This window comes from Lichenostomus cassidix, chromosome 18, assembly GCF_008360975.1.
Source record: "Lichenostomus cassidix isolate B80296 chromosome 18, HeHo_3.0, whole genome shotgun sequence".
Classification (NCBI taxonomy): domain Eukaryota; kingdom Metazoa; phylum Chordata; class Aves; order Passeriformes; family Meliphagidae; genus Lichenostomus; species Lichenostomus cassidix.
The window spans coordinates 1,363,275-1,378,166 of NC_139498.1; the positions used below are offsets into that span (position 1 = coordinate 1,363,275).

Sequence of the window (14,892 nt, forward strand, 5' to 3'; positions counted from 1 at the left end):
AATGGAATGGAATGGAATGGAATGGAATGGAATGGAATGGAATGGAATGAGCGGGCCTTGGGGCTGGGTTTGCAGCAGGGACAGAAGCCAACGGAGGCTGATTGTCCATGAGGGGTGATGCAGTGCCCGGAGCAGCACTGGCAGTGCTTCACCTGGGGTGATCCATGGTCACAGCATCCTGCTTGGCCATGGCTCCCCAGGGCATGCAGGATCCAAGGAATGACAGCCCCATCCCCAGGAGTTTGGGGCCATGACCTGTTGCAGAGCTCCATGGATCCCACCTGGCACCGGGGGCAGGCTGGGGGACAATGTGTGCTGAGGTGATAGAGAAAATAAAGATGTTAGATTGCTCTGGAAGGTGCTGGATACCTGAAATGCCCATGCTAAGGCCAAGGTGCTGTGACTTGGTCTTGTGAGTGTGAGGGGTGAGCAGTGCTTTGGGCATCTGCCCCTCGAATGCCACCAGCCTTGGACAGCTCAGCTGTGGATACAGGAGCCAGGTGGGAGATGTGGGGAGTTGGTGACTTTTTCACATGTGGAAATCGTGATGAACAGTGACCAGAGGAGAACCACGTGTTTAGAGTGCTTCCTCACAATGGAATTTCCTCTTGCCCATGTGGTAGGGGGGAACAGTACCTGAATGGTAGCACTGGAAACCAAGACCTCCAGTGAGAGTTTAAAATGTCTCATAATTCAAGGACTGAGGTGCTCTTTGGTTCTGCCAAACCAAGCTCAGATGCTGGTGGCCCTCTGAAATGGCAAGGGTGACAAACTCCAGTAGCACAGACAGTCCTGGAGGCAAAAGGAAGAAAGGGAGATCAGAGTGGACTCAGGAAGCAAGAGAAAGGACAGCAAAGGCCTTGCTGAACTCCAAAGATTACAGTAATTTTAAATCCTTCCGATCCCCCAAACACCCCCTCACAGGTCAGGTGTGGGGTTTTTTTCTATTTCTAGTCTTCTCTGACAAGCTATCATAAAGTTTATGGATGTTCCTCTATTATAAAGCTACTTTGTGTAACTTCTACAGATGTCCAACATAAATTCAGCTTTGTTATCATCAGTGAGTGACCCACAGCACCAAACACAAGGTCAGAGATGAGCTGAGATTTCACCTGTGCCCAGGTGAACCAACCCCAGCAGTTAATGCTCTTGGGCAGATCTGCCACGTGAGGCACGAGGCATTCAAATCAGATTATAGAGGCTTGTCTAGGGCAGACTCTCCTGGGCCTCTAATCACAAAACCCACACTTGTGGAAAGCAAAGAATTCTCCAGTCCTTGACACAGCCTGGCTGGTTGATGTGTGAGTTTGTTGGTCAAGAAAACAAGGGACTTGAATGGCAGGAGTGGTGGAGAGCACTGGCAGCAGTCGTGCAGGCTCCCTCCAAATTTCTGACTCCCCAGCTCCATCCTGGTCTTTCTGCCCCCCAGATAATGCAGAAAGACATTCCCTGGGCAGTCCCCTTTACCTCCCAGGTCCTGCTTTGTACAGTAAATGCAGTGGTATTTATGTAGCTGCAAGTTTCTGTGGCTGGTCATGCTCCATGCAGGGTGTAAGTGATGTTATAGAGGAAATACACTCGTGGTCATCACATCACATCATCACACCATCACATCACATCACATCATCACAGCACACCACACCACATCACATCACATCATCACACATCATCACACCACACCACACCACACCACACCACATCACATCACATCATCACATGGCAATGGTGAGTGTCCATGGGCTCTCCAGAGCCCACAGATCCCTCCCAGCCTCTCACACAGAGTGTGTCCAGGCTGAGGAAAGATCTGCTGCAGTTTGGATTGTATCCTGTTGCAGTGAATTAGCAGTGAACCCAGCAGTATCCCTCTGATCTTCTGAAGCTCAATAAGTTGTGATCTTTCCAACAGACCCACTCTCAGTTCTTGAGGGTTTCTCTTGTGGAAAGCACTGCCAAGGGAATCCCTCCCCTTTTCTTTAAAGGTCACATTTCCTACGTGGTTGCCCCTTCTTCACACATCAGAAGCTGAATCATTCAACACAAAAGGCATGTGGTGAATAAGCTACCTTTCTATGTAAGGAAGCTGGGGACAGCCCTGAGGGGAAGGAAGGGGCAACGTAAGTGAGTGGAGGCTCGGTTTCAGCACACAGTTCCTTCCAGGAAGATTTCAAAGCAGTTTACAAAAAAAAAAAAAAAAGAAAAAGAAAAAAAATTGTGCAAACTGTGGCACAGAGAGAGGATTGACTTAAGATCAGGTCTGCCAGCAAGGCAATGGTTAAAGGAATATCTCCATAGTCCATTGTCCTGCCTGGTGGGGCACAAGCACTCAAAATGAGAAGCTTCCTTAGCAGCCTCATGGGAAGAGCTGTGAGCACAAATGGGCAGCGTTTGGCTTCCCGTCACTCCTGGGCTTTCCAGGAAAGCTAAGGAAAGAAGTGGCAAAGGGGAAGGAAAAAAGCCAAGCAGAGAAAGACCTTGTGCACCCTGCCTTAGAGATGCAGCCTGGCTGCTGGCGTGGGAGGATGCAGCTGGCTTCACACCTGACCTGGATGATGCTGAGCCCTCTCCAGGGATCATCGTCATCCAGGGCAGGAACAACCCCTCCTGCTGTGCAGCCATGCTGAGAGCCACACTCCTGAGCAAGGAGATTGGGAATAGAGTACCTGGAGTTTTGGAGAGCTCCCCATGTGAGTGGGGAAGTCAAGGACTCCCTGAGACTTAACTGACTTGATTGTAGAAACTCAGGAGTCCTCTGCAGCTAAGGAGGTGAGATGAGAGTTGAGTCAAATACCTCAAAACTTAGTTTTAAAACAACTTAGAGCAGAGCTCAGGAATTACTGTCTTCTACATCTCTACCAAAATCACCAGGATGTGCTCCTTGGATCACTGTATCATTTATAGCACATCTTGTTCTCACATGAGAAGTTTTTTTTTTATTAAGCCCTGTGAAATAATTCACATGGAGTTTATCTCCATGAGAGACCATCCTCTACGGTGTGAAATCTAACACACTTTGCACATTTTGAAGGTACTTCCAGCTGGGGCCAAGTGACATTTCCTTGTTCTAAACTCACCTCACAGTGTCCACATTTATTTCTTCCTTTTTCTAAGTTATAGTTAATGTTGGAAAAAACCCAGGAAAACACTGAGAGGAAAACTCAGCAGATATCAAAGTCTAGGAGATGTAAGGAGAGACAAATGTTTAATGCAATCTTTGCACTACAGTGGTGTAACTGATGGTAGTTGAAGTTAATTTATTAAACAAATGAAAGAAAGAACAGCTGTGCTTAGGGCTGGGTTGAATAAAGAGTGGGATCCTCAGTCCTTGGGATTTTCAGTCCTTACAGGTCCCTCAGCCTATGAGTTGTTCTACCCCTCACGTAAAGGTTTACCATTGAAAATAACATCTTTGCTCCTTTAATTCAGTATCAAATAGATTCCCACTCCTTTGCTCCTGCACAGCCCCACAGGAGGCCAGACCCGGGGTGTTTGCTCAGCCTGGTGCTGCAGCCCAGCCATACCGGGAAGCTCTTCTCAGGCAGGCAGAGAGGAAGGACGTGCCAATTTTTCAAAGTGTTTTAACAAAACGGCTCTCTTTCTGCACTGAGAACAAAACCTGCTTAGCTGGCAAGCGCCATCCTGCCCCCCTGGCCGAGGGCTGACCTCCCTGGGCTGCTTGCCCAGCAGCTTCCCTGCAGCCACGGGGGCTGCTGAGCCTGGAGATCCTTGCCACAGAATCCCAGAATCGTCGGGGTTGGAAGTGACCTCTGGAGATCATTTCCACAGAATCCCAGAGTCGTCAGGGTTGGAAGTGACCTCTGGAGATCTTCCAGTCCAACCCTCCCGCCCAGGCAAGTGACACAGGAACAGATCCAGGGGGGTTTGGAATGTCTCCCTAGAGGGAAACTCCACCATCTCCCTGGGCAGATGTGTCAGAGCTCTGCCCCCTCCATGGATGATCTCAGAGGTCTTTTCCAAGCTAATTAATTCCATGTTTCTATGATTTAGTCTCTTCTGCCATGCCTACAGTGGGAGGACTGGCGGATGTGGCCTCAAACATGGGAGATTCAGATTAGAGAGTAGAAAAAAATAAAAAAATCAGTGTCAGGGTGGTCAGGCATTGGAAGGGGCTGCCCAGGAAGGTGGTGGAGTCACCTTTATCCCTGCAGATGTTCAACATCTGGATATTGTGCTGGATGAAGTGGTTTTGTGTTTTCAGTGTTACACTGGCAGTGGAGGGTTGGACTCTATTTGAAAGCTCCCTGCCAACCTTGATGACTCCACCAAGTCATTCTCCACCGTAACTTTATTTGCCATTACAAAGCACGTTAAAATGATGATCGTGTGCATCTATAAACCTTTAACTCCATTACACAGCAGCACCCTGCGCCTGAATGTTCTTTCATTGTGTTTCTTTGTGAGCAGCTTGGCAGTGCCAGGAGGGACAGCTCGGATCTGCCCCAGAAACGGGGCTGGAAATCTGAACTGTAAGCCCAACTTCAAACCGAGTCGGGGAATTTCTTGTGGAAAAGGTACGGAAGAGTTTTACAGGTGTCAGTGTGGTTACAAGGGGCTCTGCCTGCAGGAGCTCAAGGAGCGTTCGGACAAGGCTCTGAGGCAGCTGGGAGGCTTGCTGGGGTGTGCTGTACAGAGCCGGGGACCGGACTGGTGTCTCCTGCGGGTCCTTTCCGTGACTCCCTGCCCGCTGCTCCCTTACCGTGACTCGCCGCTCCCCGCCGGTCCCTCGCCGCTCCCGCCATTTCCTGTGAGGGGCCGGCAGGGGGCGGAGCCTCGGCCGTGGGCGGGGCGTTGCGCGTCACGCGCCGGGCGGGAGCGTGCGAGCGAGGCGGGCGTGGCGGGCGCGCAGGCGCGGTGCGGGGCGCGCGCGGCGCGGGCGGCGGGCGGGCGCTCCCCTCGCTGGCAGCGCTCGCTAAGATGGCGGATTTCCTGCCGTCCCGCTCCGCGCTGTCCGGCTGCTTCCCCGGCTGCCTCCTCACCAGCGGCGAGGCCGAGCAGCAGCGCAAGTCCAAGGAGATCGACAAGTGCCTCAACCGCGAGAAGACCTACGTGAAGCGCCTCGTCAAGATCCTGCTGCTGGGCGCGGGCGAGAGCGGCAAGTCCACCTTCCTGAAGCAGATGCGGATCATCCACGGGCAGGACTGGGACCGCGCGGCCCGCGAGGAGTTCCGCGCCACCATCTACAGCAACGTGATCAAGGGTGGGTGAGGGCGGCGGGCTCGGGCCGCCCTGCGAGCGCGGGGCCCGGCCGGGCCGGGGCGGGGAGAGCAGAGCAGAGCGGCTCGGGCGGGTCCCGCGGGCCGGGGGAGCGCAGGGCCGCCGCCGCCTCCTCCCGCGCTGTCCCGGCGCCCCATCCTTCCCCCGGGGCGGGCGCGCTGCCCCTCGGGCCCGCCGGCTTGTCACCGCGCCGCTCGGGTGCGGCCCGCGGGGCGGCTCCGGCCACGGCCCGGGAACGGCGGGTTGAGCCCGGGAGGTGCCGGGCTTTGCCTTGTGCTCCTTCGCTGGAGCGAGTCCAGAGCCGGGCAGCAGAGCTGGGGAAGGGGCTGGAGCACAGGGGCGGCTGAGCGAGCTGGGGGGCTCAGCCTCAAGAACAAGACGATCAGGGGTGACCTTATGGCTCTCTTAACACCGAAAGGACGTTGTAGCCAGGTAGGGGTCGGGCTCTGCTCCCAGAGAACCAGCCTCAGGATGAGAGGACAGCCTTAAGCTGCACCAGAGAAGGTTTATTCTTGACATTAGGAGACATTTCTTCTCCTCAGCCATTGGAATGGGTTGCCCAGGGAGATGGTGGAGTCACTATCCCTGGAGGTGTGTAAGGAAAGTGGTGGAGTCACCATCCCTGGACGTGGCACTTGATGCCATGGTCTGGTTGAGAGGGTGGTGTTCGGTCATAGGTTAGACTGAATGATCTCAGAGGTCCTTTCCAATCTAATTGATTCCGCGATTCTGTGATTTCCTGGTAATGCGATCGCAGTAATGAGCGGTAATGGATGGGGGAAGATGCACCTGGAAGTGCGTGAGGAGGAGCTGAGCCCTGTGCTCTCAGCTTTTCGCTGCACTGGAGGAATCGTTGCCGTTGTGTTGGAAACTCGGCTGACACATCAATTAACAGCAACCCGCAGGCAGAGCCTCTTTTCATAGATGCTTTGCCAAAACCTCCACACATGGTTTAGGGGAGTGGACGCTTGATTTCACTGCTGTCATCCTGACTTCATTGGTCATCCTCACTTATTTTCTCTCTTATCTGAATTGCTCTTTGGATTTTCGGTTTGGGCTGTGTAATAATTGGACAAAATCTTAATGAAATTTCTCAAAACAGCAAAGTGTGGCCAGACCTCAGCCCCTGAAAATCCAGTGATTCTCAAAGAGAATTTTTTTGCAAACCTGCTTATGAATCAGGCCTGGAAAAACTACTGATAACAAGGCGGTAGAAATCACGAGCATGTGTCAGCCAGGTTAAAGTTTATTAGTAAAGCTACTTTGTACTCTGTGAAAGTATGCACATACAAACTGCACATCTATCTAGGAGGCTATTTTCTGGCAGGTAGATTTGACAGATAGCTGCCTTTGACAGAGAAATCACAGAGAGAGAGTGAACCTTGACAAAACACTTTGGCACTGAATGACTATGTTACTACACCGTCATTTGTTTCCACATCTTAATTTCCTTATATCTCTTACTATGCTTTTAGAGTTGCTTATTCTTTCTGGAATTTACCTTTATTTTTTTCATCAGTAAATTTAGTACTAGAAATCATTTACCTGCATTTCTCTTACCAACATGAGCACATAGTTAAATCCTTTAGAAAGACTTTAAAAATAAGTTTTACATGTGCTTTTTCTTCTAGAGAATATTTACCAAAACAACCACAAAAGCATGGGGAAGCCTTTGGGTGATACAACTCCTTTCGCACTTAAGCTGTAAAAACATACTTTTAGAAAGTGCAGTGATTTTAGTAAATGTCTTAATATCCCTGAAAATATTAAAGGCAGTGGTAGAAATACTCTCACTGATAGAGATTCTCTGTATAATTTGACCTGACTAGATAACAAGTTGATAAGAGCACAAAAGCCAGAGAACCTTAAAACAAGATATCAGGTGGTTTAACATACTTTGAAATTAACTTTCAAACATATGCTTTGTCTTGTATTCATGCCAAGTGAAAGAGTTTGGTGGCACAGATTGGAGATTCAGTAATTTAAAATAACACTTTTTCAAGAGTTAAACTTGCACTGTAAACATTACCCTGTTGCTCGTGGTCATGTCCTTGAGATAGCAAATCTGGGGTTTGATATTACCTGTCAATGTAGTGGTTTGAGTCAATTTTTGGACACTTCCTGATTCCCTAGGGGTGGATGTTCCTATTGAGTGTTCTGCAGAGTAAGTGCATTGTTTGCCTCTGTGCAGATCCGCAGGCTGGTGAAACAGTAGATGCTGAGAAACTTCTGCTCACAGTGCTCTTCCTTGTCCTTCAAGGTGTGCGAGTCCTCGTGGATGCCAGAGAGAAACTCCATATCCCTTGGGGAGATCCTGCCAACCAGAGCAACGGGGACAAGGTGATGGCTTTCGACACCCGCGCGGTCACCGTGGTGCAGGGCATGGTGGAGACGGGTGTTTTTTTAGACTACCTGCCAGCCATCCGGGCCCTGTGGGCAGACAGTGGCATCCAGCACGCCTACGACAGGCGCAGGGAGTTCCAGCTGGTAAGATTTGGCCTTCAGTGTCTTTAACTGCCTGTGTGTGATTTTGTTCCTGTGTTGCTTCTCTGTCGAGCACTGCCCAAGCCGCCTCCTCGTGCGTTTGTGAGTGGTTGACTGTTCCTCTGTGGTGTTGCACACAGCTGCTTTTAGCTACTTCCACCCCTTTTTTCAATAATAATAAAAGAGAGTCTGACGTAATTGTCCTCATTTCATATGTGGGAAAGCTGAGGTATTGAGGGCTTTTAACTTCTGTAACAAAGCTGGTACCTTCACAGTGTTTTTACCATGTGATTATTACCACCCTTTAACTGGTGCATCAACTTAACAAACCAAACCAAACACCAAAAAAAGGTTTGCAAAAAAGACAGGTTTAATAGTAACGTGATTTTAAAAGAAAAGATATGCATGGGTTAATGAGAGGAATTTAAAAACCACTCCCTTCTCTATTCCAGTTTGAGCAATCTAGCAAACATTCCCTCTGTATACTTCCTGTTTAATTTTAAATGTCTATGTTAATACTCATGTAATGAGATTTTTGTTACATTGAAGTTCTCAGCTGGATGGAATACACAATTTAATAGTGGGATAGAGATGGACTATACAGTTCAGTAGTGGGGTTGGAAAGGAAAAAGAAAACTCTTAATTCCTGAGCTGGAGTTTTAACTGTCAGACAGTTGAAGTCCCTTCGCTCCATTCCTGTGCAAATGCTGCAAAGAGAAATGAAAAATTTGAGTTAAATTTGATTGTTGGTTCATGGACTTGTGTATGCCAGTGGCATAGGGTTTTGTGGGGGTGGGGGTTGAGAACCTTAAAATAGAATAAATCTGTTCTTGCAGGTCTCTCAAACATAAGTGGCTTTGTGTTTTTATGTCTTAAAAATAACCTTTGTGTTAGTGTGAATCCAAACAATAGCTTATGATGTCTCCTGTTGTGCTATTATGAATGGTTGTGTAATCATAGCCTGACTTAAAGAGGTTGTGTAAATATTCTATAAATGTGTATTGCCCTGATCATGGAATGTCTTTGGAGATTGCAGAATGGGCAGGTGCTCCAGTGCCCTATCACCTGCCCAGCCCAGGGCTGAACTCTGTAAATAAGTTCCTAAGGAGACCTGTTGCTCCTTGGGTTTCACCTTCAAGTAACCATAAAAGAGTAATTGCTCTTTTGTAGCCAAGATTCTGGTGCAGATGTGACTTCTAGTGCTGTAGTTGCTGTGCTGGAAGGATCTGCTCTAAAATCTGTTCAATAAAGCAGTTTTGTCTTCCATTAAACATGTTCAGTGACTTGAGGCTGTGTAGCAAAGGGAAGGGAGCAATTACTGTTCTGTCATCTTGAGTCTCTGGGAAGTGGGTTCTTTCCATAACTGAAACATGTGCAGAGTTTCACTTTGAGTGGGATGTGAAGAATTTGTTCTTCTGAATCTTACAGAAAAAAAAACCAACTGTTGCTTTCTTCTGTAAATCCCCAAATCTGTGTGATTCTCTGCAAATACATATTTATTGTGTTGTCCTTTAGGCAGAACTCAAAGAGTATATTTTAGGTTCTGTTAATGGTTGAGTACTGTCCTAATAATTTTTGAAAGCAAGGTAACTGCTTTATTTATGGTTATATTACTTTATTTCCTAAATCCTTTCAAAATCTCAGCTGGACATATTTATGCCGAGTTATAAACATGAAGAAAAAAAAAAAAGGCAGCTGAATGATGTCATTGTGTTGAGTGCAGGCAGTGTGATCTGTGCTGGCCAAGCATGAAGTCTCAGTTTTACCCCAGCAAGCTTCAGCTTAAGTTCTGCCAGAGCTCCATGTGGGTGGCAGAACAGAGGGAAGCTCCTGGAGCAGGGTGGGTTTTTGCTGTACCTGCTACAGGCTTTGCAGGAGAGTGTTCAGAGAGTTGAGGTCTGTGCTGTGACAAGGAAGGAGGACACAAGTGGTTAAGGAGGGAGTGACAGGCGTGTCCCAGTCAGGAGGTAGAGCAGGGGGAAGTTGGGAGAGACACAGACAGTTCAGTCGGTTCAAGCACTGACTCTTGAAGTCAAGGCTCCAGATTAGAAGTTTTAACACTGTAGAATGGGGAAAAAGAGGGAAATACTGTTCTGCTTCCAGTTCAGCTGCTTGTGGCAAAAAATATGAAAGGGAGGGGTAGCAGCAATCACTGGATGAGTAGGAGAGAGGGAAAAGTGGCACAAAAATAGTGTAGAGTGCTGAGACTGACATGGTAGAGGAGCATTATTGAACTCTATGTGCTCTAACTTCTTTTCAGACTGTTGAGTAAGTTTAACTTTTTTCACTGGACCAAGTTTGACACTGCACTGAAAAATATGGCTTATACTAAGACAGCACAGGCAGAAATGCTGGGGAAATGTTTTTGCCATAAGAATAGGACAATTTGGGACAGAGGTAGAGGTGAGCAAATGAAACATGGAACAGTGATGGGTAAGGAGTGAAAAATGTCAAAATTTACATACAAATTCTGGTGGAAAGGGAGCAAGAGTGCTTCATGTAGAAGCCATTTGTAGCTTGGGCAGATAGGAAGTACTGAGAAAGAGGGTTTAAGATTGACGTTTCTGCAAGAATATAGTTAAAACTTCAATATATATGCACAATATATGTGTACCTTTGTGAGAGATTGTTGAGCTGCTCTTGCTTTTTTCATTTTTCTCTAGGATCTTTTACTGATATTGCAGAGATGATGCTGGGAGCCTAAGGAAACAATGTGATCTTTTTATAGCAGCATAGGAGGGGGAAAACCAGAACTTGGTTGTATTATAATGGAATTAGGAATCAGCATTTCCATGTCTAGTTCACTGGAGTGTCCTTCCTCATTTTGTTAACTCAAGTGGTCATGGGATAGCCAATATGATTTATTTTCCTTGGTATAAAAATAGGAGCCTTCTGGCCACTAGCAGCAGCATTTATGAAAATTCATGAGGTCATGCTTGTGTAGTGCTTTAGAACTGGAAAGAGCTAATTACAGCTTAGTGCAATATGTGCCACTTCAGTGCTTCCTGGGTGGTTAATGTTATAATCCCTTACATTTCATTACAAACCAACCTCATTCAGGTGATTGTTCCACTAACATGGATAGCTACAGACTGTCCTGGCTCTGTAGCTGAGGCAGTTCTGTAACTTACCCAGAGTTTCTGGGCATCCTCAGGCTTTCTCTGCTTCAGCCACCAAGGTTATTTCTCCTCAGGCCTCTCAGGTGGCTGACACGGATGAGTTACAGATTTAATCTGAATCAACCCAGTGCTTTCTGACACCTCGTTAACATTTCACGTTTCCCTTTGTCACTTGATTTCCGGTAAAAATCTCCTGAAATGACTTGGGTAAACACAGCCATTATGTTAATTCTGCAGCATGCAGACTGATTTACCTGGGCATTTCCTAGCTTTTCTCTTTGTACTGCTGAGCTGTTCAGTGTGTGGCTGTGAGGCTTTGCTGTTCTCCTGGAGGTTTGCTCGAAGGCACTGGCAGCTGAGCAGTGTTTGGTGCTGTGCATCATAACACTGAGCAAGGCACTTGTGAGTAAGAGCAGCCTTGTACTCCCTTCTCATCTCAGTCATTTCTTGAACTTGCTGGGAGAGCTGTTAACAGAGAAGCATTTTGAAGTACTCTCCAGGAGTCTCCTTGTTTTCTGAGAATGGAGGAGTGTGATGAGAGCCAAGCTGCTTGCATGCATGATAAGCTTTGAATGTGTTCAGGGTTTGTTCTTGTTGAAGGTAACTTTTGGGTGGGTTTTGATCTTTGCTACCAGCAGCTGTTGATCTTCAGACTGATGCTTTTTGCTCTACTTGCAGGTTACACTGAATGTTGTTGGGTATTTTTAAAGCCAGGAAGCTGCAGAGGCAGAGGTGACACTTTATTTTTGTCCATATTTGCATAGAACTGCACACATAGATGATACAGTAAGGATTATAGGATATGCATTCACCTCTGGATCACAACTATTTCTGTGACATGTCTGCAAGTGCTAGATCAGATTATAGAAGACAGGAAAAGGCGTGTTCTGCTTGAAGTTACACTGATAGCTTTGCAGCAGCTTCCATGTAGCATTTTTCTATTGCAGACGAGTATTTTTGGCAAGTATTGTTCAGTTTACTGGGAGATTGTAGTGTATTTTATCTTGCTCTGCTTGGGCTTTTCAGAGTTCTGACTAAATAGTAGTGGAGCTGTTGTACACACAAGAACATTAATTAAGCACTGCTGAAATTATGAGTCCTCAAATGGACACTGCAGACTGTTAGGAAAGTTTAATGTTCTTTCAGGTGCACAGGCAACACATCTTGAGGTGTGCTCGGTTATAGAGCAGGATCCTGCAGAGGGCAGTTGTGTGTGAAGCCAGCCTGGGTTGCCAGATGTTGAGGTCTTTGCCTTTGGGAGGGTGGATGCCCATCTTCTGGACCAGCTGGGAGGTCAGTGCACAGTGTCCCTCTGAAGTCACAAGTGTAGAGCCTGGAAAAAAGTGTGTCTTGTTCATTCAACCTGTTGCTTGTGCCACTGATTTTCAGAAGCCTTTAGCAGCTTGTGCCTTCTGTAATGTGTGATTTTCATCCCAGTGTTCATCTCTTTAACTTCCCCGTGCCCCTAAGTTGGGAAGCAGGTGTGGCTTTCCCCTTGGATCTCCTCTTGGATCTGGGATTGGGTGTTCAGTTGTTTCACTCTGTTTCTGCTTAAAGGATGCAAGAGATGCTTCTATTAGGACATGCCTGAATGCATAAATTGTTGGGAGAAGGTTTCTGAGGCTGACAGGAGAATCTTCATTACAGACATGAGATCCAGTCACCCAGCATTTCTCTAAACATGGACTATTTGGGCTATTAATCACATAATTCAGAGTTAATTTATTAAAATACAGTGTTGTAATGACACTGAATATTGCTTAAATTTCTGCGTGGAAACCCAAAAAGCTGCTACTTTATAATGTGTTGAAATATGAATAGTTTTTTCCCCTCTTTCCCCAGTCAGTGCTCTGCCAGAGATGGCCTGTGTACAGTGAGCATGACTCCTTAAAGCCCGTGGAAAGGGCTACTTGCCATCTTTTAGTCTTAATGTGAAAAGGATTTATCAAAGATTGCTGCTATAACTATGGAAAGAAAAGTGCTTTACAAATTTATACTTCAAAATGACTCATTCAAATCCTCAGAAGAGACCTGGATTTTTTTAGGATTTGCTGGTTTTCCTGCCCCAATGACAAGATAATGCTAGCTTTGAGTTGGTATTAATAAGATTCCATATAGGGATTAACTCCAGAATGAAGCAGTAGAGGCTTGAGTGTCCTTACTCCAGGTTTGTGGCCAAAACCCCTTCAGTGTGTGTGCCAGTGCTTTGGTAGTGGGGATTGACTGTAATATTTCAGTTCAACTGAATGATCTTCAGGTGAACTTTTTTAATATTTTTAGTTTTTGTTACTATTAAGAGAAGTGTGGTTCTGGAATTGAGAGGTCTTTCAGTAAAAGCTGTCTTGATGTAGACATGGTTGTACCAGACTGAAGCAGGATGAGTTGAATTCCAACCAGGAATCCTTTTGGAGTCCTTTGTGCTACACTTGGCTTGTACAAGCCTGTATTTTCTGCATGGTTTCAGTGCAGCCTCTAGGGATGGAGTTCTTAATTCAAGCTCAACCTAGATATTGAGTGACCTGGTCTAGTAAAGGGGTCTCTGCCCATGGCAGGGGGTTGGAACAGCAGGATCTTTCAGGTCCCTTCCAACCCAAACATTCTGGGATTCTGTGATCTGTTTATGGGGAACCACTGCTTTTAAAATGCACACTTGCACAACGCAGTGTGGGAGCAGAGGGATGTGTTCTTATACATATTCTGTCTCCAACGAGCTGTGCTGTGTTGATAGTCATGTGCTTTAGTTTCCTAAACGTTTTGTTGCAGAAGACTAGAAGGTGACCTACTTCTTGCAAAAAAAAAAAAAAAGGATTTCTATAACCAAACTGTGATTAAATAAATACAAAATATAAGTACCCTTCTGAATATGAATATTCACATCTTGACTGTCAACTTCTTCTCAGGAGGTTGTTTTAAATCTGTGCAGATGTTAGAGGAGCTGTGCAGTGTAACGTGAGCCTTTGGTACAGACGTTCATTCCGAGCTCATTTCTGTGCTCACCGCTCTCCTGTGAGGTGTTACATGTTGGTACCTGCAGAGCTGTTTGCTTACAGCCTGTGGAATTCAAACTGCAATGCCTGTGCTGCTGTGTCCATTTAGCAATGACTTCCTAAACACAAACCCTGCACAGTCCCAGGACTCGTAGCTGTCAGCAAATCTCCATGCTGGCAAAACATGTGGTATGAATGCAGTGTCATCTTCCCTGTCTGCATTTTGCACCTGAGGCAAAGAACAGAGAGGATCTTTTTCATGTGTAAATATGGATCCTTCAGGACTAAGGTGCCATGCCAGGGGCAGTGTTGATTTGTGCTGCTGTTCCCTGATTTGAGGTTACTGTAACAAGACTTCAGCCTGAGAGGCTGGTTAACTCTGCTCTCACTGAGCACATATTACACTCAGGTTGTATTGGGTGACTGTTTTGGCTCTTTATTGTTCCCAACTTCAGTTAATGGTAAATGCTTTGATGTGTTCTGAGTTCAGACTGTACCTCTTACTCAGAAGCAACAAAGGGGGAGGAAACTTCAGCTTGTGGCTGAGGAAGTTGCTTAAGAAAATGTGAGAAAACCCAAGTGCAGCTGACTACGTAAGAAAAGAAACAGAATAACTGTAGTAGTGGGAAAGCAAGACACAAAAGCATTGTGTCTGCTGGCACTTGGCTAAGTATGTGAATTACTAATTTCAGTTGAGAAATTTAGAGGGTGCAAAACCTTCCCTTTTACAGAACAGGAAGCTGTATATTCACAGTTCTGATGGAGGCCACCTGATACCAAGTGGTATCTTGTATTACTCTGCAGTATGAAGCATTTATTTATATCTTAAAGGTGAATAAATGGCTCATAGAACACAATATTAGTTAACTTGTCAGCCTCAAGCTGTAAATAAAATGTATTTAATCCAAATAAAAATCTCAGTAATCCTGGAGACTAACCCTCATATTTTATCCCAGAGCTTCCTGATGAGTTGAATTTAAATAGTGATAAAGAAAATGTTTAAGACATCAGCAGCTAAAGAAGGTCCTAAATTACTTCCAGTATCTTCTCCTCTTGCATATCTGCTTTAA

The 14,892-nt window shown here is 46.3% G+C and overlaps 1 protein-coding gene across 2 annotated transcripts in view; it reads left to right on the forward strand.

Moving 5' to 3' along the window:
* Positions 1–4,857: 4,857 nt before the first annotated feature.
* Positions 4,858–14,892, forward strand: part of GNA13 (G protein subunit alpha 13) — a 29,106-nt gene continuing 19,071 nt past the window's right edge. The window contains exons 1-2 of one of the 2 annotated variants that reach the window (XM_085077359.1): positions 4,858–5,215; positions 7,493–7,572. In XM_085077359.1, the coding sequence (XP_084933485.1) occupies positions 4,933–5,215; positions 7,493–7,572 (363 nt within the window). In that variant the 5' untranslated portion in view covers positions 4,858–4,932. Of the gene's footprint in view, positions 5,216–7,492; positions 7,720–14,892 lie in introns of both variants that reach the window. The other variant, XM_085077358.1, reaches the window with a different exon arrangement.